This window comes from Zea mays, chromosome 6 (genome assembly GCF_902167145.1).
Source record: "Zea mays cultivar B73 chromosome 6, Zm-B73-REFERENCE-NAM-5.0, whole genome shotgun sequence".
Classification (NCBI taxonomy): Eukaryota; Viridiplantae; Streptophyta; class Magnoliopsida; order Poales; family Poaceae; genus Zea; species Zea mays.
Genome location: NC_050101.1, coordinates 110,345,657 through 110,372,054, shown reverse-complemented (window position 1 = coordinate 110,372,054; position 26,398 = coordinate 110,345,657). Strand labels below are relative to the sequence as shown.

Below are 26,398 nucleotides of genomic sequence, written 5' to 3'. Positions count from 1 at the left end.
CTGGGCTCGCGAGTCTCTGCAGGTGATGGGCTGTCAGCTGGTCCGAGCTCGAGGTTGAAGAGAAATACAGAGATGTCATATGTGGTATACATACAAAGCATGTCACGTCACCTACACGTGGCTCCACGGCACACACGTTTCGCTAGCTGTGATTGCCACGTGTAGCAGAAACAGACGGCCGATTATGGGTACAGAAAAACGAAGAGTGCAAAAAAAAAATGAAACCGTGATATAAACAATATCGTCATCATCGTCACCGTTCATTCATCAGATAAACAAATGGTGGTGGTAGTAGTACTGTGACACAGGAGAGAAGCAGCAGCAGCAGCAGCTATGGGCGGCTGCTCCTAGATGACTAGTAGATGTGGATGTGGTGCCGGCCATGACAGCATGGACCGATAATGTTAAGTAAACGGGCCGCCCGTCGTCTTGTCTGAGCTGGATGGATTAGGATTAGCACAGACTAATCCCTCCCGCCCGCCACGTCATAGGGCCCCACCTCAATTATTATTGCTGCAAGCACCCACTGCTAGTCTGCTACAGTTCTTCCTTCTCCTCCTACCAGCTCCACCGCTGGTTCTCGTTGCCGTCGGCGTCGGTGGCCGGCGGCAGCTGCGAGTAGAAGTCGAGGTCGATGTCGTCGGCCCTCTTCCTGCGCCCGCCGTCGCCGTAGTAGTGGAAGAGGGCGGCGCCGCCGAGGACGGCGAGCGTGAGCGCCTGCGCGTGCATCCTGGCGTGGATGAGGCGCAGGCCCGTGCCCCGCTGCGGCGCCTTCCTCCGGCTGTACGCCACCGAAGTGCCCACCGCCGCAGCCCACACGCCTCCTGGGCGCGCGCGCGCACATAGACAGGCAGACAGCTAGCGGTTTCAGTTTCAGTTTCAGCAGAAGATCATCGACGGAAACGGAACACTAAGCAGCAGTTGTGGATATCTGCAACAAGGTCGCTCGCTGGCTGAGACTGACTCACCGATGGCTGCGAGCTCGTGGTCCTTCACCCAGGACTGCACCGACGAGCTTATCCGCTCCACCGTTGACTCCATCGACACGGACGGACGGATCTCGGTTCCCTCCCTGCCTGTCTCTGATGCGGGGGGTCGGATGCGACTCCTGCTTTTGTTGGACGGTTGGTTGATACTAGAGTTCTTGGAAGGGGCGGGGTGGGATTGGATTGGATTGGATTGAATTGAACTGATGATGAGTCTGAGTGCAAGGCCGTGTCTCGACTAACTTATAGCTGAACGGACGAGTGGAACCAGTGGCTGCCCTGCCCACTGGAAGCCTGGGAACGGGGAGGGAGGGGAACCAAACCGGAGGCCCCCGCCTTCTGTTTTGTCTTCTTCGTTCCTGCTGGCTCGGCTCCTGGTTTTCCAGGCCGCTTGTGGTTTCAGGCAGGGCAGGCTGCTCTGCCAGTTTCAGCTCAACGGATATTTCGTCTTCTTTATTAAAGAAAACGAAAACTCAACTAACATTCCTGCCAGCTATCGACTCTTTTTTTTTCTTCCCCACTCTGACACGACTTATTACCAACATATAATAAAATGATACCTCGCCTTGAAATAAAGGTTTATTTATCTGAAACTTCTCTCCCTTCAGTTACTTCGTTATATGGATTCGAATTAGCCACCGGAAGGCAGTTTTTTTGGTATTATATATATATATATATATATATATATATATATTAAAAACCCCCGTTTGAATCTTTGGTGGGACTATTATCGCATTTGGATCATGTGGTAATCTATAGCGCCGATCGATGCAAGTGCCATCGAATCTGCACATATGCTTAGTACTTCACATTTCTTCAGCTACTAATCATAGGAATCATGTAAGATACTGGGTTGATGGCACCCCACCCTTCAGGGCTTGTTCGGTTATTTTCAATTCATATGGATTGAAGGGGATTGATATGGATTGGAGGGGATTTTGACTTAGTAGGGATTGAATCCCCCTCAATCCCACTCAATCCATATGGATTGGGGTATAACCGAACATGGCCTCACAGGGGAGAAGAATGCTGATCCAAACAATCCCTTGCGCGGGATTTGATGTGACCAACAGCGTCAATGTACAACTTGACCAGATCTGCCTACAGATGTAGTGTCATGCGCTGACATCCTCACTTGTGGCAGCACATGAGTCTGTTGTAGCAACAAGAAAAAAACTTGAACATTAGAGGTAGCAAATTGACGGCAGAAGTGTCTATGTAGCAAAAGTACGAGAACCTCTTCATGTTTAAGAGATTATTATGATATTTATAATACTGGACCTAAACAAAACTCAGGAAGTACTAAATCAAGTCAAAACTCTCTAACATTCAAAGATGCCAAAATCCTTCTCCAATTTATTCCAATCCAAACAATAGTAAAGGCTCACAGTTTCTATTTCAGTTAGGAGGGTCTACTTGGGTCGTCAACCTGGGAAGGCAAGAGTCAATGACAGCAAGAAACTCACTAAGTACTGCTGTCAGGGCCTAAGGAGGCCCATCGAGGGGCTGCGGTAGCAACAACCATGGACCCTCCAAGAGAGATTAGATAAGGATAGTTAGAGATAAGATTAGAAAATTAGTTGAGATTATTTAGGAGATTAGTTGAGATTATCTAGGAAGGTTATCAGTTAGTTTGTTGAGAGTTTTTAGGAGAGTTTTAAGGAGATAAGGATCCCTAGCTAGATAGGGGCGGCCAGCTGGCTTATTTATGTAATCAATGGATGAGAAATAAAGTAGGCAAAAATTAGAAGGGAGAAACCCTCATCTTGCTCGGCCGTGGGCAGAGGCCCCCGGCCGACGTTCCTGCCCATCGATACCCTTCTCCAGTCCCTCATCGATCTAGCGGCCATAACATCTGGTATCGGCTAGCTTGGGTTTCGATCTGATCCCATGGCTTCTGCTGCCAATTTCGCGGCGTCATCCTGGCAACCGGCGTCCCCATCTCCATGGACCGCGTCGTATGTCACCTTCGTCACGCCGTCCTGGCAACCAACGTCCCCATCTCCATGGGCTGTGCCGTATGCCACCTTCGTCACACCATCCTGGCAACCGGTGTCCCCATCTCCATGGGTAGCATCGCCTGCCAATTTTGTCACCACATCCTGGACGCCGGCGTGCCCATCTCCAGGGACAACGCCAAATTTCGTCACATCATCTTCGTTGACGGCATCTCCGTCCCCATGGGTGACGCCACTAGGGGCAGCCACGGCTCAGCAATCATCAGCTTCATCGATGGGAGACTTGTGGACCAACATAAGGGCTGATCTAACAAAGATGCAAGCCACGCTCCAGAAGGTTGAGCAAGGGCTGCTGCAAATCAAGGTAGCAGTGCAACATGAGCAGCACCAGCTAGTGTTGTCCGCACAGCTCCAGACGTCGGCGGCTGTGGGCATACAAGCTGCTGCTCGTGGCTTCCTTGCACGACGGAGAGTGCGGGAGATGCGCCGACAGATGCTCGAGGCAGCCTTGGTGACGGTTGACCTCGGCACACAGGGGTGTGACCTCACCCTATCGGACGGCCGTCAGCAACGGCTCCGGGCCGCTATCTCCAAGTGCGAGCATGGTATGTGTCCCGCGGGCGACGAACTTCAACTCTACGGCAGCGGCGGTAAGGAAGGCACTCCCCTCGTCATCGGCAAGGGCGCACTATTTAACGCCACCACATTCCGCTATCGGCCGCCACGAGGGCGCCTCCGCTGGTTATTGTTGCGACCTATTCCAGGTGCCCGTCCATGTGCTCCCCTTTCGTCTAGATGGCGTCCATGGGATCCAGGTGGCTGCACACGTGCAAGTCCAATGCGCGGAGGGTGTCCGCCTTATCTTATGGCGTAAAAAAAACAGATTCGGAATAATAAGATAAGCCGAGATGTAAAAGGTTTGTCTTCTAGGTGTCTGGTTTTGGGTCAAGTAGACACGATCTTTGAGCACCCGTCATGCTGCAGCTCGAGGACGAGCTGCTTGTCCAGGAGGGGTGTAGTGTCAGGGCCTAAGGAGGCCCATGGAGGGGCTGCGGTAGCAACAACCATGGGCCCTCCAAGGGAGATTAGATAAGGATAGTTAGAGATAAGATTAGAAAATTAGTTGAGATTATTTAGGAGATTAGTTGAGATTATCTAGGAAGGTTATCAGTTAGTTTGTTGAGAGTTTTTAGGAGAGTTTTAAGGAGATAAGGATCCCTAGCTAGATAGGGGCGGCCAGCTGGCCTATTTATGTAATCAATGGATGAGAAATAAAGTAGGCAAGATTTAGAAGGGAGAAACCCTCATCTTGCTCGGCCGTGGGCAGAGGCCCCCGGCCGACGTTCCTGCCCATCGATACCCTTCTCCAGTCCCTCATCGATCTAGCGGCCATAACAACTGCAAAGTGCAAACAATGATATCCCAGTGCCAACCCTCGGCCTCAAATTAGCTCAAAAGGACCTGAGTGCAACTGACATGATTGCCCTCTCAGTTATTATAACGTTGCACTTTTTTTAACATTAGTCATGCAAATGATCTTATAAATCACTGCCCAACCTCTATTTTTTTCCTTGAATGACAATAGTAGTACTAGTACTACTGAATAATAACTGATGAACAAACAATTGCTAGGAGGCCTACACCATTAAGGGTATGTTTGGGAACCCCATTTTTTCCAATGGATTTTCATTTTCCCAAAAGAAATTAGTTCATTTTCCCTTAGAAAATATGAATCCCTTAAAAAAGTGGTGTTCCCAAACTAACCCTAAGCAAACCAGATGTGTCAACTTCCACAGTCACATATACCACCAAGCTAACACTCACATATCCCTTGCAAAATTGCTGAAACCAAATTGTCCAAACAAGGCTCGCGACAATGGCATCTCCCCCTTGATGCCTCAACACCCTATGTTTTTGGCAAGTTATACTATAAGAACTTGCCGAACTAGATGGGTCTTCTGCATTCTGACTATCGATTGTTCAATGAAAGCCCAGCAGAGTCCCAGACTACCCGCCTACTCTTCAAACATGGAAAAAAAAATTCTTCACCATTGCAGCGAGAGTGGAGAGTGCGAGTGTGTAATTTAGTACCTTGCCTTGAAATCACATTGAAGAAAGAAAGTGTCACTTTCCTGATGCTGTAGCCTTCTCCAAAGATGTATCCACTGCTTTCAGAGCATATATGTGCAACAATGCAGTGATTCTTGAACATGCAAGCTGATGGGCAACAGTTGTTCTGATAATGGCACGAGACTAACACCACTAGGAACACATCCTCAGACAGGTGTATTTTGATCCTATATATATCATCACTTTGAAATTGAAGGGTACATACACTCATAGCATGGGAAAATCAGGAGACACGGTTCCATAAAAAGAGGGTTTCCAGACCCAATAATTCTAATCAGAGAACGTAATGACACGGATACTTCCTAAAAATCGTGAAATTGTAATCGCGGGCAGAGTCATGACTGGTGAATATTGCGTATGGCTGCATTGATACTTTTACAATCGAAGTCCATGATCTTCATCCAGTTCTCGATGTCTCCGATTTCCTAGAAATAGATTAAAAAAACAGATGATTCATCAATAACAGAAAGCACACCATATTAGATTTGTTTAGTGCTATGGATTAATCCAACTGTGGAAAATGTATCCGAATCCACAAGAATGTTGGCCTAGTTAAACCATGTCAGCTTTTCTAGCTATACTGTTCACAAAATGCATCTCTTCCTCTAAGCAGCGTATAGAAGGATTCATGTTCCGCATAGGCAAAGGGCACAAAGGCTGGCTAAATAGCATTCACGCTACCCCGTAACCATAATGACAAACAAACTTCACTGGCCGTTTTAGTGTGCACGAGACAAATCGATATAAAAAAAAGGCTAAGGCCTCGTTCGTTTTCAGCGGATCAGCCCATTCCAGACCTTGTTCCGGGTGGAACGAATGGACCTGGTTTGGAATTTGGTACAACTCATTGAAATTGTTCGTTTCGGCCCGAATTGGAATCGAAACTGGCCCGGATTAAAATTTCCCTTCACCCCACGGCCCGGAACTAACCCTTGTGCCGTACCCTCCGGATCGAAGCCTGGACACGACGCGACCGGCGCGACGGCGCGGCGGCGGCTCGACGCGACCGGCGCGACGGCGGCTTGACGCGACCGGCACGGCGGCGGCGCACAGCCCCGACGACGACCTTCCCCGCTGCCTTCTCCCCAGTGAGGATCTGCTCTCTTCCCTCTCCCATCCTCTGCTCTCGCTGCCCCAAATTCTCGCCCTCGATCTCGCTCCTCTCCGCTCTCGCACCGCGACGCTGCGACTCCGCTCCCGTCCTCGTGCTCACTGCTACAGAGTCGGATCCAGTTGGGGTCATCACAGGCCGCCGGGCCCTCCGTCGCAGTTACAGGAGGGTGATGGGAAGGGCTCGTGCTTCCACTTCCTCTGCTCCATCCGGCACCGATGGCGGTAGGTCCGGGCTTCCTGCTGGTGGCGTTGGCGATCCTGACAGTGCAGGGGCGTTCATGAGCCTGGGGTCGGGGCCTAGGATCAGGTGGTGTTGGAGGCCAAATGCGTGTGTGGTGCGTTCCAGCCATCGCCACCGGTCGGTGCGCCGCGACGTGTGGACGCGTGACCTCGGAAGACCTCACGCATGAGACACCTCTGACTTCAAGTCGTCCGACTAATCGCGATTAGTCGCGATTAGTCGGGCTGGTCGGTTTAGGGTAAGCGATTAGGGAACCCGACCCGATTAGGTGTTCTGGTCGACCTAGTCGTCCGACTAGTCGACGGCTAGGCCCGATAAATCGCTCGATCAGACAGTACTTAGCGACTAGGGTTTGTATGGTGTAAAAAATTTGTAGGCCTTTTTGGCAGGCGGTCCGGCTACAGGAGCTGAACCGTCAGAGGCGTCGTCGTGATATACCCTTGCACACGACGGTTTGTGTCTAATCTCCTTGATTCTTGGCGTCTTCATCTCCTTCCTTCAATCCTTCTGCAGTTCTGGTTTTCTATCTCAAATTTCTTCTCTTCTCCTGTTGTCGTTCTCTGTGCGCGCGGCGCGCAACGCAAGGCCCCAGATTCAGTGACAGTCATATTTACTTTTGTATTCTGTATTGTGTTCTGTCCTTCTATGTTTCTGACTCAGTTCATATAGAGAATAGAGATTATGTTCATATTGCCATCCTCTGAATCCTTATTCCTTTGATCAGTATTGCAGAATTCATGTCATGTTTACCCTACCCTTTATATATAGTTATATACCGTATATAGTTAATTAGTTATATAATATATACATATGTCCTGGATGAACAGGACGACTAGTATACGACCAGGTCGACCAGAGGTCGATTAGTCGACCTAATCGTCGATTAATCGAGATTAGTCGCCAAGTCGGACCCCTAGGTCGACCAGCTGGTCGCTCGACCAGAAAACAATGTGAGACACACACGCATCTGATGTGGATCGCGGCAGCTAAACCATGTAGAAACAATCCAATCACGAAGAGGTTATTGGGATTCTTCTCCGATTCATTCCATAAGTGCAGCAGTTTAGGAAAGAAAATTGGTCAACGGGAAAAAAAAGCCCTACTGCTGTACAGCTAGGAAAAAAGTGTTAGCTCCATTTTCGTATATTGTTTATACTGCTATTTGATTTATTAGTTCAATGCATATTGTTTGTACTGCTATTTGATTTATTAAAGAATTTGCAGCTCACAGTTTCTTGTTCGTGCGCGGGGTTGATTTTGCGTCCACATTATAGCTGAGCAACTCTTTCATCCCTAGCAGATTCATCTCTCCGGTAAGTACTAATTAGTTGTACTCTGTTGTGCTTTTTAGAAATTTTCTCATTTTCATGAAGGTAGATTTCATGTATCAATTGACTAGAATAGAGAAAAAAGCTAATTGGGTAATTCAAACCGGCCTAGTGGCTAAACCAACTGATAACAAGGGCCTATGGTGTAATCAAGTAGCTAAAAACTCATACTAACTGCACTTACGAAGTCACACGAATTTTCTTCTGCTTTGTTCGACCAATCCAGTCAGCAAATTCAACTGTATTTGGAACCTGCGAAGAAACAATTAGGGTCAGACACTTCAACTCCCTAGTAAATTTGAACAAGAGAAATAACATAGAGTACTCAAACTTTAGTTATAGCAAGAAAAATAAATTTCAATTATTGCAATGCATTCAAATGGTAATTTTTGTATTAAATTATTATATTAACCCCAGCTCATATATAGAGGGCCAATTTTCAGTTATACTATTTCCATGCGGTAGTATTCAATTTTCAATTGAATGAATAACATCGTCGAACATATCATTTTATTGCATGATGATCAGTTAAAATAACTTCAACAACTACAAATGCACTTCCTAGCAAAATTTACCTAAGATTAGAGTTATGCATCCCAGCGCCGTTTAAAAAAGCATATAGATCTATTGGCTGAACCGTTTGAATTAGTATCTGATCCTAATGTTAAATTAGTGCCAGTTCTTTACGTCGTTAATCCTATGTTACTTACAGTACGCCCGAGATCCCAAAGCTTCCCAGCACCGGTCCTCGCTCGGCTGAGATGGCGGCTTTAGGTCACCTTTCACGTTTGCTTAGTTCTACCGTCCACCGCTCTGGAGGCCTTGTGCGCGCGGCGCGCCTTCTCCATGTTGGTCGATGTCTCCGATTTGTACCTGCCACGTGACGCCCATTGCTACTACATATTGTATGTGTATCATTTCTGTATTCATATTCCTTTGAGATTGTCTCTGTTCACATATTTTGGTCTGCTTAAATCATAAACATAGTTTATGAGTAGTTCGGTATATAAATTTGTTTTACCTTGTGATCCTTCAAATTTAGTATATTGTTTGAATTTGGAATGCATCTTTCATTGTGTTTGGACAAAGCTTTAGTCAATGATTACTTAATTAATATGCAGATATGCTTTTGTGATACAAAACATAACTTTCTTATCATATGAACCTAGTAACATTCAATACATCTTTTTTGTGCTCTTCTAAATGTGATTTCTTTTAAACTAACTCAATTAAATCTTCCAGTGGAAAGCATGGGCCTCTGAAGTTATCCTCTACCAGATTGATCAGCATTCCAGAATATTTCAAGTAAGTGTCTTTGCTTGACAGGGCACCTATGAACCGTCTCATTGAAGATATTGACAATGACCTCCCGTTCTTAACCCATGATAGGGTTCGCAAGCTAATGAGATCTGGATTACTCCCTTTGTATTTCAGCAAGACATGTGGTTTATCGATTCCTGACACCGATTTCATTGAAGAAAACCTTGGTGTGCTGCCTGAGTTGGATTTACTGGTATTCAGATCACTGAACATGAGTCGCTCTGAGTCTGAAATAGATAATTGCTACAAGTCATTTGTGAAGCTCTTCAAGGCTCTTGTGGGTAAGTATGCTGCAAGGGATGCAATCTTCAAGCTACCCAAGTCACTTTATCTGCATTTGAAGTACCTTGAGTTGTCTATTGTCAAGGACTATCGTGTGATATATGGTACATCCCTCTTCCCCAAGCTTTTGATCTCTATAATGTACTGCGAAGTGCATCGACTTTTGAGGGAGCAGTGTCCGGCACGTGGACTGGGTGCTGCAGCCAATGCAATCATGGTGACGATTGAAGAGAAAATCTTTAACTTCATGAAGTCATGCAGCACAAATACTCTGCTAATTAGCTATTCTGGTGCTCATGGTGAGAGGGCAAAGAAGCACATTGTGGGCAGTGAAGATAGAGGAGATGAGGCGCTGACATCTGAAGTTAGTGATGACACTAAAGATCTCAAAGCGTCGAATGTCCCACTGAAAGTTAGAAATTTTATGGGTAACAAGGAGCTTAGTGTTAAGGGCAAAAGAACTACCGCAGAAGGAAACGTTGAGATTGTTACAGGAGATGAGCTGACAACTACTCTCTTGGACGTTGTGAATACTATTCAGCGCACTACTACTGGATATGATCAGATTCGTTCAGCAAAGAAAAAAGTTATGTCACACGTCAAACAGATGAGGATGTGCCAGATTCGGCTTCTTAAGCTGCTACAAGAGAAAGTTATGCACAAAGATCTGGAAATTGATCTTGAGGACCCAGATTCCATGTCACAGCTTAAGATCAATGACAGAAGCATTCACAACTTTTAACTTCACATAGGCATTCTTTGGGCACTCAAGATAAATTTCCAGATCTTTGTGCGTATCTTTCTCTTGTAGCAGCTTAAAAAGCCGAATCTGGCACATCCTCATCTGTTTGACGTGTGACATTACTTTTTTCTTTGTTAAACGAATCTGATCATATCCAGTAGTAGTGCGCTGAATAGTATTCACAGCGTCCAAAAGAGTAGTTGTCATCTCATCTCCTGGAACAATCTCAACGTTTCCTTTTGCGGTAGTTCTTTTGCCCTCAACACTGAGCTTCTTGTTGCCCATAAAATTTCTAACTTTCAGGGGGACATTCGACGCTTTGAGATCTTTAGCGTCATCACTAACTTCAAATGTCAGTGCCTCATCTCCATCTTCACTGACCCAATGTGCTTTTTTGCCCTCTCACCATGAGCACCAGAATAGCTAATTAGCAGAGCATTTGTACTGCAAGACTTCATGAAGTCAAAGATTTTCTCTTCAATCGTCACCATGATTGCATTGCCTGCAGCACCCTATCCATGTGTCGGGCACAACTCACTCAAAAGTCGATGCATTTCGCAGTACATTATAGAGATCAAAAGCTTAGGGAAGAGGGCTGGACCATATATCACACGATAGTCCTTGACAATAAGCAACTCAAGGTACTTCAAATGCAGATCAAGACTTGGGTAGCTTGAAGATTGCATCCCTTACAGCATACTTACCCACAAGAGCCTTAAAGAACTTCGCGAATGGCTTGTAGCAATTACCTATTTCAGACTCAGAGCGACTCATGTTCAGTGATCTGAATACCAGTAAATCAAACTCAGGCAGCACATCCAGGTTTTTTTTAATGAAATCGGTGTCAGGAATCGATAAGCCATAGGTCTTGCTGAAATACAAAGGGAGTAATTCAGATCTCAGTAGCTTGCGAACCCTATCATGTGTTAAGAACGGGAGGTCATCGTTAATATCTTCAATGAGACGGATCCTAGGTGTCCTGTCCAGTAAAGACACTTCCTTGAAATACTCTGAAATGTTGGTCACTCTGCTAGAGGATAACTTTAGAGGCCCATGCTTTTGACTTAAAGATTTAATTGAGTTAGTTTAAAAAATCACATTTAGAAAAACACAAAAAAGCTGCATTGAATGTTACTAGGTTCATATGACAAGAAACTTATGTTTTGTATCACAAAAGCATATCTGCATATTAATTAAGTAATCATTGGCTAAAGCTTCGTCCAAACACAATGAAAGATGCATTCCAAATTCAAACAATGTACTAAATTTGAAGGACCACAAGCTAAAATAAATTTATATATCGAACTACACATAAACTATGTTTATGATTTAACCAGACCAAAATATATGAACAGAGACAATCTCACAAGGAATATGAATACAAAAATGATACACATACAAGTTGTAGTAGCAATGGGCGTCACGTGGCAGGTACAGATCGGAGACATCGGCGACCTCGGCCAACATGGAGAAGGCGCGCACAAAGCCTCCAGAGCGGTGGACGGTAGAACTAAGCAAAAGTGAAAGACGACCTAAAGTCGCCATCTCAGCCGAGCAAGCGGCAAGGACCGGCGCTGGGAAGCTTTGGGATCTCGGGCGTACTGTAAGTAACATAGGATCAACAGCGTAAAGAACTAGCACTAATTTAACATTAGGATCAGATACTAATTTAAACGGTCCAGCTAATAGATTTATATGCTTTTTTAAACGGCGCTAGGATGCATAACTCTAATCTTAGGTAAATTTTGCTAGGAAGTGCATTTGTAGCTGTTGAACTTATTTTAACTGATTATCATGCAATAAAATTATATGTTCGCTGATGTTATTCATTCAAAATTCAGATGCTTGTATTCAATTGAAAATTGAATACTACTGCATGAAAACAGTATAACTGAAAATTGGCCCTCTATATATGAGCTAGGGTTACTATAATAATTTAATACAAAAATTACCATTTGAATGCATTGCAATAATTGAAATTTCTTTTTCTTGCTATAACTAAAGTTTGAGAACTTTATGTTATTTCTCTTGTTCAAATTTACTAGGGAGTTGAAGTGTCTAACCCTAATTGTTTCTTCGCAGGTTCCAAATACAGTTGAATTTGCTGACTGGATTGGTCGAACAAAACAGAAGAAAATCAGTGTAATTTCGTAAGTGCAGTTAGTATGAATTTTTAGCTACTTGATTACACCATAGGCCCTTGTTATCAGTTAGTTTAGCCACCAGGCCGGTTAGAATTACCCAATTAGCTTCTTTCTCTATTCTAGTCAATTGATACATGAAATCTACCTTGCTAGAAATAGGATCATGAAAATGAGAAAATTTCTAAAAAGCACAACAGAGTACAACTAATTAGTACTTACCGGAGAGATGAATCTGCTAGGGATGAAAGAGTTGATCAGCTATAATGTGGACGCAAAATCAAACAAGAAATTGTGAGCTGCAAATTCTTTAATAAATCAAATAGCAGTACAAACAATATGTATTGAACTAATAAATCAAATAGCAGTATAAACAATATGTGAAAGTGGAGCTAACATTTTTTCCTAGTTGTATAGCAGTAGGACTTTTTTCCCCGTTGACCAATTTTTTTTCCTAAACTGTTGCACTTATGGAATGAATCGGAGAAGAATCCCAATAACCTCTTCGTGATTGGATTGTTTTTATATGGTTTAGCTGCCGCGATCCACATCAGATGTGTGTGTGTCTCATGCGAGAGGTCTTCCGAGATCATGCGTCCACATGTCGTGGCGCACCGACCGGTGCCGATGGCTGGCACGCACCGCGCACACATCTGGCCTCCAATACCACCTAATTCTAGGCCCCGACCCCAAGCTCATGAACGCCCCTGCACTGTCAGGATCGCCAACGCCACCAGCAGGAAGCCCTGACCTGCCGCCATTGGTGCCGGATGGAGCAGAGGAAGTGGAAGCACGAGCCCTTCCCATCACCCTCCTGTAACCGCGACGGAGGGCCCGGCGGCCTGTGATGACCCCAACTGGATCCGACTCCGTAGCAGTGAGCACGAGGACGGGAGCGAAGTCGCAGCGTCGCGGTGCGAGAGCGGAGAGGAGCGAGATCGAGGGCAAGAGTATGGGGCAGCGAGAGCAGAGGATAGGAGAGGGAGTGAAGAGAGCAGATCCTCACCGGGGAGAAGCCAGTGGGGAGGGTCGTCGTCGGGGCTGTGCACCGCCGTCATGCCGGTCGCGTCAAGCCGCCGTCGCACCAGTCGCGTCGAGCCGCCGTCGCGTCGTGTCTAGGCTTCGATCCGGAGGGTACGACACAAGGGTTGGTTCCGGGCCGTGGGGTGAAGGGAAATTTTAATCCTGGCCAGTTTCGATTCCAATTCGGGCCGAAACGAACAATTTCAATGAGTTATACCAAATTCCAAACTAGGTCCATTCGTTCTAACCGGAACAAGGTCTGGAATGGACTCATCCGCTGAAAACACAGAACGAGGCCTAAAAGAACTCAAGGGGCTGTTTGGTTCAGCTTTTTTCTGACCAGCTTTTCTGAAAATCTGGCTGTGGGAAGAATCTGGCTGTGGGGAGAATCTGAGTATCATTACGATTACGTGTGGAGAAAGATAAAGTTGTTCATAGGGCTCATGATCTAGAAAGTGACGGATTACTACTATTACAACGACTCAACCGATTATGTGTTTATGTTGATTTTGAATGGTTTTTGTCCTAATGAATTTTATAGAAGCTGGCTGAAAAGCTGAGCGTTTGGCAATCCGCAGCAGCTTTTGGTGGCCAGAAGCTGCCAGAAGCCGAAACAAACAGGGGCCAAGTAAGGCATGTGATGTGAGTAGCATCACGGTGAGTCACCTTCAGGGCCGAGTTGATCTCGCTGGTGGCCGCCAGCCACTCATCAGTCTGCCTCCTGTACCGCGCGATCGTACCGAGCAGCGCGCGGGCCTCGAGCTCGATGCGCTTCTCGTTGACGAAGAGCTCCCGCACCCCGCCGTCGACCGTGTCCACGAGGAGATCGGCGACCCGCACAGCGCTCTTCAAGGCGTCCTTCTTTGCACGCTCTGCGCGTGTGCGGAGGGCGATAACAGTGTCAGTGATTTGCACGTTCACCAGAGCAGAAATTGTAGCGGTGGGCAACTAGAGAGCGAAGAAGATGGGAGCTTGCGTCATCAAATCAAGGGGGGTACTATGTGCAATGTGCGAACGGCAGCGAGGAGGAAGAGGAGTCGGTCACAGAGGCGTACCGTACCGGTTTGTTGTCGTTGGCAGAGGGACTGGTGGTGGTGCTGCTGCACGATACGGAGCAGCGCCTCTTCCAGGTCCTGCTTCCCGGCCGCCACTGGCTTGGCTCCGTCCATCCCGTAAATCAGAGATCTCTTCCAGATGGATGGTCTCCAGCGCAGGCGGAGCAGCGGAGGGTCGAGGGGCGGCGCCGCAGCGGTGGCCCCCGTCACGCCTTTCGCCTGATCTGGGAAGGAAGCGAAGCGATGAGGAACCGCGGATCGGGGAAAGAAGAGGAAACGGCGCCGAGGATGCTGGGCCTTACTTCATGGGCCTTGGGTAGGCGGGTATCGCATGGGCCTTGAACCCGCCCCAGCTTGTGGAACAGAGGGGAGGGAGGCCTCGATCAGTTGTTAATGAAACGATCAGGCGTCATCAGTTGTTGATGAAACAGAGGGGAGGCTCCAATCTCTGATTCTAGTTTCTCCACCTATTTTTTGTTGTAACGCAGTATATTTTTGTGTTTGTAAGTGATACTAAATATTGATGACTTGATCCAAGAGGAATCTTCTGGATAAGAAGCAGACCCTCAGAAATGGTATAGGAGAGCAAGAGTTTCTATCTCCCCACAAGTTAAAAAAAAAGAATGTGACACACGAAAATCCCTACACATCGAAATTGAAAAAAAACTTTTGGGAAAATCCCAGGTAATCACTCAAGCGAGAAAAAAATAAAAAAAAAGGAATGAAAGGTCTGTTATGAAATTGTAGAGACCTTAGGAAAAAGAGGTTTCTACCTTCATTAAGGATCTGATTATTCAGAACAATTTTCATTTTATAGGGCTACAAGAAACATCTGGTTGTTGATTGTGAAGATGCTTTGCTAAGGAAGTTTGATGGAACAAATTATTTTTTTATGAAATTACCCTGCTAGAGGCAGGTCGGGTGGCATTTTATGTGATGCATACTGATGCATTAGAAGTGAGCGCTTTTGAGCATGGGGATTATATGTTGAAAATGAATCTATGGGATAGGAAACTTAAATAAAAACGGAACATTCTGATTGTCTAAGGACCAGCAAAAGATGAAAAACAAAAAGGCCTTTTTGGCTGAACTATTATATTTTTGCTCAAGAAACAGAGGACCTCTGTTGATTAGTGATGATTTTATCATTATTCGATATGCATTCAAGAAAAAACATAACTGATGGAGTACATAGATATACTAGTTTATTTGATTCTTCGATTGATTTTATATAAACTCAAAGAAAGAAAAATGATTGGTGGTATATTTACTTGGTCCAAAAACAGAATACACCATTTTGGTGAAATTAGATAGTGTTGGTATCCAAATATTGGTAAACTCTCTTTCCCTATGTTGCGCTGAGAAGATTCTATAGGGAAGTGCCTGATTATAAACCACTTAAAGTTTGTTCTACCTACAACAAGTGGTGAATCTAAAATTCATATTTGAGCTAGTTTGGCTAGATCACCGAACATTGTAGGGCAAAACCCCCTTTGGATAAGATACAACAAAAAATAAAGTTTTAAGCAATACTTCAAAGGATGGGGTTTAAACCTATTGGGTGAAATAAGGAAGTAAAGAAAATAGATTCAAGATGAGTCAACTCTTTTAAAAGAATTTGAGGAAGTTCACCTTTTGAATAGCTAACATATAGAGCAAAGAATGAATTTGATTCGTGAAAATCACAAAATCTTGGAAGAAGAGGAGTTGATTGTATTGGTTCCAAATGTCTCATGAAACATGGCTATTGAAGGGTGATTATAATACCGAGTTTTCCCACAAAGTGGCTAATGGCAAAAAAGGGCAAGAATACAATCTACAACCTAGAGGATAATGGTTGTTAACATCTAAGGAAGACTATATCCCGTATGTTTGAATGTTCCCTTGTGGGTTTTGGTAGTTTGGATGACAACCCAATTAAAGGACTAATAGGAGTTGTTAAGTGTTGAATAGGTACTCAGTGCAAAGTTAACAGGGTTCAACACAAGTGAACAAGCGTGATGGTCCGAAGACTGGAATGTTTATGGATAATTGAAAGGGAATTAGGCTTACACCTATTTCCTAAATGATTTTGGTGGTTGAATTGCCCAACACAAATAAATTGGACTAACTAGTTTGCTCTAGTGTATAAGTTATACAGGTGCCAAAGGTTCACACTTAGCCAATAAAAAGACCAAGAATTGGGTTCAACAAAGAGAGCAAGGGATAACCGAAGGCACCTCTGGTCTGGCGCACCGGACTGTCCGGTGTGCCACCGGACAGTGTCCGGTGTGCCTGAGGACTCCAAGGCAAACTCATCACCTTCGGGGAAATCCAGAGGCGCTCCACTATAATTCACCGGACTGTCCGGTGTACACCGGACAGTGTCCGGTGTACACCGGACAGTGTCCGGTGCCCCAAGGAAGAGCGGCTCTGGAACTCGCCAGCTTCGGGAAATTGCTCCGCTATAATTCACCGGACTGTCCGGTATACACCGGACTGTCCGGTGAACCAGCAGAGCAACGGCTACTTCGCGCCAACGGTCACCTGCAGGCGCATTTAATGCGTGCCAGAAGCGCGCAGAAGTCAGGCACGCGCGAGACGGTGCACCGGACAATCCACAGTACTTGTCCGTGTACACCGGATAGCCAGACAGGTCCAGAAGTCAGAAGCTCCAACGGTCGAATCCCAACGGCCTGGTGACGTGGCTGGCGCACCGGACATGTCTGGTGTGCACCGGACTGTCCGGTGCACCATGCGACAGACAGCCCCACCAAACGGCTGGTTTGGTGGTTGGGGCTATAAATAACCCCAACCACCCCACATTCAAGTCATCCAAGTTTTCCCACTTCAACTACTTACAAGAGCTCTAGCATTCAATTCTAGACACACCCAAGTGATCAAATCCTCTCCAAACTCCACACAACGCCCTAGTGATTAGAGAGAAAGATTTGCTTGTGTTCTTTCGAGCTCTTGCGCTTGGATTGCTTTCTTATTTCTTTGATTCTTCATTGCGATCAAACTCACTTGTAATTGAGGCAAGAGACACCAATCTTGTGGTGGTCCTTGTAGGAACTTTGTGTTCCAAGTGTTTGAGAAGAGAAAGCTCACTCGGTCCGAGGGATCGTTTGAGAGAGGGAAAGGGTTGAAAGAGACCCGGTCTTTGTGACCACCTCAACGGGGAGTAGGTTTGCAAGAACCGAACCTCGGTAAAACAAATCCACGTGTCTCACTCCTTATTCGCTTGTGATTTGTTTTCCACCCTCTCTCGCGGACTCGAATATATTTCTAACGCTAACCCGGCTTGTAGTTGAGATTATTTTTGAGAATTTCAGTTTCGCCCTATTCACCCCCCCTCTAGGCGACTTTCAATTGGTATCAGAGCCCGGTGCTTCATTAGAGCCTAACCGCTCGAAGTGATGTCGGGAGATCACGCCAAGAAGGAGATGGAGACCGGCGAAAAGCCCACTACAAGCAACGAGAAAGCTCTATCGGGAGAGTCCCGCAACAAGGAGAAGAAGAAGGAAAAGAAGACTTATTCCCACAAGTCGCATCGGAGTGGCGACAAGATAAAGAAGATGAGGAAGGTGGTCTACTACGAGACCGACACCTCATCGCCATCTACCTCTGGCTCCGACGCGCCCTCCATAACTTCTAAGCGCCATGAGCGCAAGAAGTTTAGTAAGATCCCCTTACATTATCCTCGTACTTCTAGACATACTCCATTACTTTCCGTTCCATTAGGCAAACCGCCAACCTTTGACGGTGAAGATTATGCTAGGTGGAGTGATTTAATGAAATTTCAGCTAACCTCACTCCACAAAAGTATATGGAATGTTGTTGAGTTTGGAGCACAGGTACCATCCGTAGGGGATGAGGATTATGATGAGGACGAGGTGGCCCAAATCGAGCACTTCAACTCCCAAGCCACAACCATACCCCTCGCCTCTCTAAGTAGGGAGGAGTACAACAAGGTACAAGGACTAAAAAGCGCCAAGGAAGTTTGGGACGTGCTCAAGACGGCGCACGAGGGTGATGAACTCACCAAGATCACCAAGCAGGAAACGATCGAGGGGGAGCTCGGTCGCTTCTGTCTTCGCCAAGGGGAGGAGCCACAAGATATGTACAATCGGCTCAAGACCTTGGTGAATCAAGTGCGCAACCTCGGGAGCAAAAAGTGGGATGACCACGAGGTGGTTAAGGTTATTCTAAGATCTCTTATTTTCCTTAACCCTACTCAAGTACAATTAATTCGTGGTAATCCAAGATATACACTAATGACTCCCGAGGAAGTAATCGGGAATTTTGTGAGCTTTGAATTTATGATCAAGGGCTCACGGAAGATCAACGAGCTTAACGGTCCTTCTACGTCCGAGGCTCAACCGGTTGTATTCAAAGCGACAAAAGACAAGAAGGAGGAGTCTACACCGAGTAGAACACCCATCGACGCCTCCAAGCTCGACAACGAGGAAATGGCACTCGTCATCAAAAGCTTTCGCCAAATCCTCAAGCAAAGGAGGGGGAAAGATTACAAGCCCCGCTCTAAGAAGGTTTGCTACAAGTGTGGTAAGCCCGGTCACTTTATAGCTAAATGTCCTATTTCTAGTGACAAGGGTGACGACAAGAAGGGGAGAAGAAAGGAGAAAAAGAGGTACTACAAGAAGAAGGGCGGCAATGCCCATGTTTGTCGGGAGTGGGACTCCGACGAAAGCTCTAGCGACTCCTCCGACGACGAGGACGCCGCCAACATCGCCGTCACCAAGGGACTTCTCTTCCCCAACATCGGCCACAAGTGCCTCATGGCAAAGGACGGCAAAAAGAAGAAGGTTAAATCCAAATCCTCCACTAGATATGAGTCTTCTAGTGATGAAAATGCTAGTGATGAGGAAGATAACTTACACACTCTTTTTGCCAACCTCAACATGCAACAAAAAGAGAAACTTAATGAATTGATTAGTGAAAATGCTAGTGATGAGGAAGATAACTTACACACTCTTCTAGGATGATCTCTTGGACACCCAAGAGGACTTCCTTATTAAAGAAAATAAGAAGCATGTTAAGGTCAAAAATACTTACGCTCTAGAAGTAGAAAAATGTGAAAAACTTTCTAGTGAACTAAGCTCTTTCCATGAAACTATTGACAACCTTAGAAATGAAAATGCTAATTTGCTAGCTAAGGTTGATTCAAATGTTTGTAATGTTTCAATTCCCAATCCTAGAAATGATAATGATGATTTGCTTGCTAGGATTGAAGAACTAAACATTTCTCTTGCTAGCCTTAGAAATGAAAATAAAAAATTGCTTGCTAAGGCTAAAGATTTTGATGTTTGCAATGCTACTATTTCCGATCTTAGAGACAAAAATGATATATTGCGTTCTAAGATTGTTGAACTTAATTCTTGCAAATCCTCTACATCTACTGTTGAGCATACTACTATTTGTACTAGATGTAGAGATGTTAACATTGATGCTATACATGATCACATGGCGTTAATTAAACAACAAAATGGTCATATAGCAAAACTAGATGCTAAAATTACCGAGCATAACTTAGAAAACGAAAAATTTAAATTTGCTATAAGTATGCTCTATAGTGGGAGACGCCCTGGCATCAAGGATAGCATTGGCTTCCAACAGGGAGGCAATGTCAAACTTAGTGCCCTTCCTAAGAAATTGTCCAACTTTGTTAAGGGCAATGCTCCCATGCCTCAGGATAACGAGGGTTACATTTTATACCCTGCCGGTTATCCCGAGGACAAAATTAGGAGAATTCATTCTAGGAAGTCTCACTCTGGCCCTAACCATGCTTTCATGTATAAGGGTGAGACATCTAGCTCTAGGCAACCAACCCGTGCTAAGTTGCCTAAGAAGAAAACTCCTAGTGCATCAAATGAACATAACTTTTCATTTAAAACTTTTGATGCATCATATGTTTTGACTAACAAATCCGGCAAGGTAGTTGCCAAATATGTTGGGGGCAAGCACAAGGGGTCAAAGACTTGTGTTTGGGTACCCAAAGTTCTTGTTTCTAATGCCAAAGGACCCAAAACCATTTGGGTACCTAAAGTCAAGAACTAAACTTGTTTTGTAGGTTTATGCATCCGGGGGCTCAAGTTGGATTATCGACAGCGGGTGCACAAACCACATGACAGGAGAGAAGAAGATGTTCTCCTCCTACGAGAAAAACCAGGATCCCCAACGAGCTATCACATTCGGGGATGGAAACCAAGGTTTGGTCAAGGGTTTGGGTAAAATTGCTATATCTCCTGACCATTCTATTTCCAATGTTTTTCTTGTAGATTCATTAGATTACAATTTGCTTTCTGTATCTCAATTATGCAAAATGGGCTACAACTGTTTATTCACTGATGTAGGTGTCACTATCTTTAGAAGAAGTAATGATTCAATAGCATTTAAGGGAGTGTTAGAGGGTCAGCTATACTTAGTAAACTTTGATAGAGATGAACTCGACACTTGCTTAATTGTTAAGACTAATATGGGCTGGCTCTGGCATCGCCGACTAGCACATGTTGGGATGAAGAATCTTCATAAGCTTCTAAAGGGAGAGCACATTTTAGGACTAACCAATGTTCATTTTGAGAAAGTGAAAGGGAATAGTGCCCTTGGGCCATTTCTAAGTATTTTGGTGATTTAGTGCCCAACACAAGTACCTAAGTGTAAAATGGTGAACAAAGTACAAATCAAGGATAAAGGTATGTTTCTCAGACTTAGTACATTGTTTTATGGACTAATGTATTGTGTCTAAGTGCTGGAAACAGGAAAAATCCAATTGGAAATGTCTTGGCTCGAGCAGCCAAGACTCTGCTGAGTCTGGGAGCACCGGACTGTCCGGTGGTGCACCGGACAGTGTCCGGTGCGCCAGGCTGGCTGGTGCGAACTGGCCGCTCTCAGGAAATTCACCGGCGACGTACGACTATAATTCACCGGATTGTCCGGTGTGCACCGGACTGTCCGGTGAGCCAACGGTCGGCCGGGCCAACGGTCGGCCGCGCGATCTGCGCGGGACACGTGGCCGAGCCAACGGCTAGAAGGGGGCACCGGACTGTCCGGTGTGCACCGGACATGTCCGGTGCGCCAACGGCTCCAAGTCAGCCAACGGTCGGCTTCGCCATTTAAGGAAAGAAATCGGGCACCGGACAGTGTCCGGTGTGCATCGGACTGTCCGGTGCGCCAGTCGACAGAAGGCAAGATCAGCCTTCCTAGATTGCTCTCAATGGCTCCTAGCTGCCTTGGGGCTATAAAAGGGACCCCCAGGCGCATGGAGGAGTACACCAAGCATTCCTACAACATTCCTAAGCACCAAGACATCGATTCCGCGCCTTTGATTCATTGTGTTAGCATATAGAGCTCTAGTGGAGTTGTGAACTCATTGAGTTGCGTTGCGAGCTCTTGTTGCGATTTGTGTGCGTGGAGTTGCTGTGATTTCTAGTCTTGTGTGTGTTGCTAATCCCACCCTTGCTCCGTGCTTCTTTGTGAATTTCAAGTGTAAGGGCGAGAGGCTCCAAGTTGTGGAGATTCCTCGCAAACGGGATTGAGAAAAAGCAAGCAAAACACCGTGGTATTCAAGTGGGTCTTTGGACCGCTTGAGAGGGGTTGATTGCAACCCTCGTCCGTTGGGACGCCACAACGTGGAGTAGGCAAGCGTTGGTCTTGGCCGAACCACGGGATAACTACCGTGCCATCTCTGTGATTGATTTCTTGTGGTTATTGTGTTTTGACTCCTCTCTAGCCACTTGGCAATTATTGTGTTAACGATTAACCAAGCTTTTGTGGCTTAAGTTTTCAAGTTTCACAGGATCACCTATTCACCCCCCCTCTAGGTGCTCTCAATTGGTATCAGAGCCGCTCTCTTTAAGAAGGGACTAATCGCCCGAAGAGATGGATCCTAAGGGGAAGGGAATCGTGATCAACGACAAGGAGAAGGAGTCCTTCGTCAACGAGCCGAAGGATGACAAGCCTACTGACTCGGGCTCGGGCCACAAGCGCAAAGATGGGAAGAAGAAGAAAACAAGGCGCATCAAGGAGATCGTCTACTACGACGATAGCAATGAGTCTACTTCTTCCCAAAAGGACGACGACAACGACTACAGGAAGACGGTCAATTCGAACTTTTCATTTGATTATTCTCGTATTCCACATAGTTCGAATTCGCATTTGCTTTCCATTCCTCTTGGCAAACCTCCACACTTCGATGGGGAGGACTACGGATTTTGGAGTCACAAAATGCGTAGTCACTTATTCTCTCTCCATCCAAGCATATGGGAGATTGTAGAGAATGGAATGAAATTTGATAGCTCGGATAGCCCTATGCTTATAAATGAATAAATCCATAGAAATGCACAAGCTACTACTGTTCTATTAGCATCTTTGTGCAGGGAAGAGTACAATAAGGTGAGCGGCTTGGACAATGCCAAGCAGATATGGGACACCCTCAAGATCTCTCACGAGGGGAACGACATCACCATGCTCACTAAAATGGAGTTGGTGGAGGGCGAGCTTGGACGATTCGCAATGATAAGGGGAGAGGAGCCAACCCAAACTTACAACCGGCTCAAGACCCTTATCAACAAAATAAGGAGCTACGGAAGCACGCGATGGACGGACCACGACGTCGTCCGCCTAATGCTAAGGTCCTTTACCGTTCTTGATCCTCATCTCGTAAATAATATTCGTGAGAATCCCAGGTACACGACGATGACGCCCGAGGAGGTACTCGGAAAATTCGTAAGCGGGCGGATGATGATCAAGGAGGCGAGATACGTCGACGACGCTCTAAACGGTCCAATCAATGAGCCTCAACCTCTTGCTCTCAAGGCAACAAGAAGCAAGGAGATGCTACCTAACAAGGTGGCACAAATTGAGGCGGCCGGACTTAATGATGAAGAGATGGCTCTCATCATCAAGAGATTCAAGACGGCGCTAAAAGGCCGCAAGGGGCAGCCAAGCAAGACCAAGACAAAGGGGAAGCGCTCATGCTTCAAATGTGGTAAGCTTGGTCATTTTATTGCTAACTGTCCCGACAATGATAGTGATCAGGATCAAGGGAACAAGAGGGAGAAGAAGAAGAACTATAAGAAGGCAAAGGGCGAGGCGCATCTAGGCAAGGAGTGGGACTCGGACTGCTCCTCTTCCGACTCCGACAATGAAGGACTCGCCACCACCGCCTTCAGCAAGTCATCCCTCTTCCCCAACGAGCGTCACACATGCCTTATGGCAAGGGAGAAGAAGGTGAGTACTCGAGACTCCACTTATGCTTCTTCTAGTGATAATGAGTCTAGTGATGATGATGACATAGACTATTCATGCTTATTCAAGGGCTTAGATAGATCTAAGATAGATAAGATAAATGAACTCATTGATGCCTTGAATGATAAGAATAGGCTATTAGAAAAACAAGAGGACCTTTTATATGAAGAACATGATAAGGTTGTAGAAGCACAAAAATCACTTTCTTTAGAGATTAAGAGAAATGAAATGCTTTCTTGTGAGTTGTCTACATGTCATGATTCAATTTCTAGTTTAAAAAGCATAAATGATGATTTAAATGCTGAGCTAGAAAAATCTAGTAAATTAACATCTTGTGTAGAACATGTTGTGATTTGCACTAGGTGTAAAGATTTTGACATTGATGCTTGCAATGAACACTTAGTTACAATTGCCAAGTTGAATGATGAATTGACTAGTCTTAATGCTCAACTTAAGGCTAGCAAAAGTGAATTTGATAAGTTAAAATTTGCAAGGGATGCCTACACAATTGGAAGACATCCCTCAATTAAGGATGGTCTTGGCTTCAAGAGGGAAGCCAAGAACTTGACAAGCCATAAGGCTCCCATCTCCGCCAAGGAGAAAGGGAAGGCCCCTATGGCTAATAGTGTGCAAAAGAACCATGTCTTTATGTACAATGATAGGAGACAATCTAGAAATGCTTATAGGAGTTATAATGCATATGATGCTTTTGATTCTCATGACATGTTTGCTTCTAGTTCTTCTTATGTGCATGATAAAAATGTTGGTAGGAGAAATGTTGTTCATAATATGCCTAGAAGAAATGTTGTAAATACTCCTAGGAAAGTTAATGAACCTTCTACAATATATCATGCTTTAAATGCTTCCTTTGCTATTTGTAGAAAGGATAGAAAAGTGATTGCTAGGAAATTAGGGGCAAAATGCAAGGGTGATAAAGCTTGCATTTGGGTCCCTAAGGAAATTGTGACTAACCTTGTAGGACCCAACAAGAGTTGGGTACCTAAGACCCAAGCCTAAATTTGCCTTGCAGGTTTATGCATCCGGGGGCTCAAGCTGGATTATCGACAGCGGATGCACAAACCATATGACGGGGGAGAAGAAGATGTTCACCTCCTACGTCAGGAATAAGGATTCCCAAGATTCAATCATATTCGGTGATGGGAACCAAGGCAAGGTGAAAGGTTTAGGCAAGATTGCAATATCCAATGAGCACTCTATCTCTAATGTGTTTTTAGTTGAGTCTCTGGGATATAATTTACTATCTGTTAGTCAATTATGCAATATGGGATATAACTGTTTATTCACAAACATAGATGTGTCTGTCTTTAGAAGAAGTGATGGTTCACTAGCTTTTAAGGGTGTATTAGACAGCAAGCTTTACTTAGTTGATTTTGCAAAAGAAGAGGCCGGTCTAGATGCATGCTTAATTGCTAAGACTAGCATGGGCTGGCTGTGGCATCGCCGCTTAGCACATGTGGGGATGAAGAACCTTCACAAGCTTCTAAAGGGAGAACACGTGATAGGATTAAATAATGTGCAATTCGAAAAAGATAGACCTTGTGCAGCTTGTCAGGCAGGTAAACAAGTGGGAGGAGCACATCACATCAAGAATGTGATGACCACATCAAGACCCTTGGAGCTGCTACATATGGACCTCTTCGGACCCGTCGCCTATCTAAGCATAGGAGGAAGTAAGTATGGTCTAGTTATTGTTGATGACTTTTCCCGCTTCACTTGGGTGTTCTTTTTGCAGGATAAGTCTGAAACCCAAGGGACCTTAAAGCGCTTCCTAAGCAGAGCACAAAATGAGTTTGAACTCAAAGTGAAGAAGATAAGAAGCGACAATGGGTCCGAGTTCAAGAACCTTCAAGTGGAGGAGTTCCTTGAGGAGGAAGGGATCAAGCACGAGTTCTCCGCTCCCTACACACCACAACAAAATGGTGTGGTAGAGAGGAAGAACAGGATGCTCATTGATATGGCGAGGACGATGCTAGGAGAATTCAAGACCCCCGAGTGCTTTTGGTCGGAAGCCGTGAACACGGCTTGCCACGCCATCAACAGGGTCTACCTTCATCGCCTCCTCAAGAAGACTTCATATGAGCTACTAACCGGTAACAAACCCAATGTATCTTACTTTCGTGTATTTGGGAGCAAGTGCTACATTCTAGTGAAGAAGGGTAGAAATTCTAAGTTTGCTCCCAAAGCTGTAGAAGGGTTTTTGTTAGGTTATGACTCAAATAAAAAGGCGTATAGAGTCTTCAACAAATCATCGGGTTTGGTTGAAGTATCTAGCGATGTTGTATTTGATGAGACTAATGGCTCTCCAAGAGAGCAAGTTGTTGATCTTGATGATGTAGACGAAGAAGATGTTCCGACGGCCGCTATACGAACCATGGCGATTGGTGATGTGCGACCACAGGAACAAGATGAGCAAGATCAACCTTCTTCCTCAACTAAGGTGCATCCCCCAACTCAAGACGATGAACATGTTCATCAACAGGAGGCGTGTGATCAAGGGGGAGCACAAGATGATCATGTGATGGAGGAAGAAGCGCAACCGGCACCTCCAACCCAAGTTCGAGCGATGATTCAAAGGGATCATCCCGTCGACCAAATTCTGGGTGATATTAGCAAGGGAGTAACTACTCGATCTCGATTAGTTAATTTTTGTGAGCATTACTCCTTTGTCTCCTCTATTGAGCCTTTCAGGGTAGAGGAGGCCTTGCTAGATCCGGACTGGGTGTTGGCCATGCAACAGGAGCTCAACAACTTCAAGAGGAATGAAGTTTGGACGCTGGTGCCTCGTCCTAAGCAAAATGTTGTGGGAACCAAG

The 26,398-nt window shown here is 45.4% G+C and overlaps 2 protein-coding genes across 2 annotated transcripts; both read right to left on the bottom strand.

The window, feature by feature from the left end:
• Positions 1-233: 233 nt before the first annotated feature.
• LOC100273332 (uncharacterized) lies at positions 234-1,190 on the bottom strand. The gene is made up of 2 exons (NM_001147773.1): positions 969-1,190; positions 234-824 (listed from the first exon to the last, which is right to left on the bottom strand). The coding sequence occupies exons 1-2, from the start codon at positions 1,039-1,041 to the stop codon at positions 559-561; spliced, it is 339 nt and encodes a 112-aa protein (NP_001141245.1). The 5' UTR covers positions 1,042-1,190; the 3' UTR covers positions 234-558.
• A 3,937-nt stretch (positions 1,191-5,127) lies between these two features.
• Positions 5,128-14,618, bottom strand: LOC100280303 (uncharacterized). The gene is made up of 3 exons (XM_008650868.4): positions 14,325-14,618; positions 13,931-14,136; positions 5,128-5,499 (listed from the first exon to the last, which is right to left on the bottom strand). The coding sequence occupies exons 1-3, from the start codon at positions 14,431-14,433 to the stop codon at positions 5,410-5,412; spliced, it is 405 nt and encodes a 134-aa protein (XP_008649090.1). The 5' UTR covers positions 14,434-14,618; the 3' UTR covers positions 5,128-5,409.
• Positions 14,619-26,398: the final 11,780 nt, after the last annotated feature.

What these genes read in the sequence shown, in the direction of transcription:
- LOC100273332 (NM_001147773.1), bottom strand. Translation starts at nt 1,041, where the DNA reads ATGGAGTCAACGGTGGAGCGGATAAGCTCGTCGGTGCAGTCCTGGGTG. An exon ending in CCACGAGCTCGCAGCCATCG is followed by an intron (nt 825 to 968) that starts GTGAGTCAGTCT and finishes GCGCGCGCCCAG; the next exon opens with GAGGCGTGTGGGCTGCGGCG.
- LOC100280303 (XM_008650868.4), bottom strand. Translation starts at nt 14,433, where the DNA reads ATGGACGGAGCCAAGCCAGTGGCGGCCGGGAAGCAGGACCTGGAAGAG. An exon ending in CTGCCAACGACAACAAACCG is followed by an intron (nt 14,137 to 14,324) that starts GTACGGTACGCC and finishes GCACACGCGCAG; the next exon opens with AGCGTGCAAAGAAGGACGCC. An exon ending in AGATCAACTCGGCCCTGAAG is followed by an intron (nt 5,500 to 13,930) that starts GTGACTCACCGT and finishes ATCTATTTCTAG; the next exon opens with GAAATCGGAGACATCGAGAA.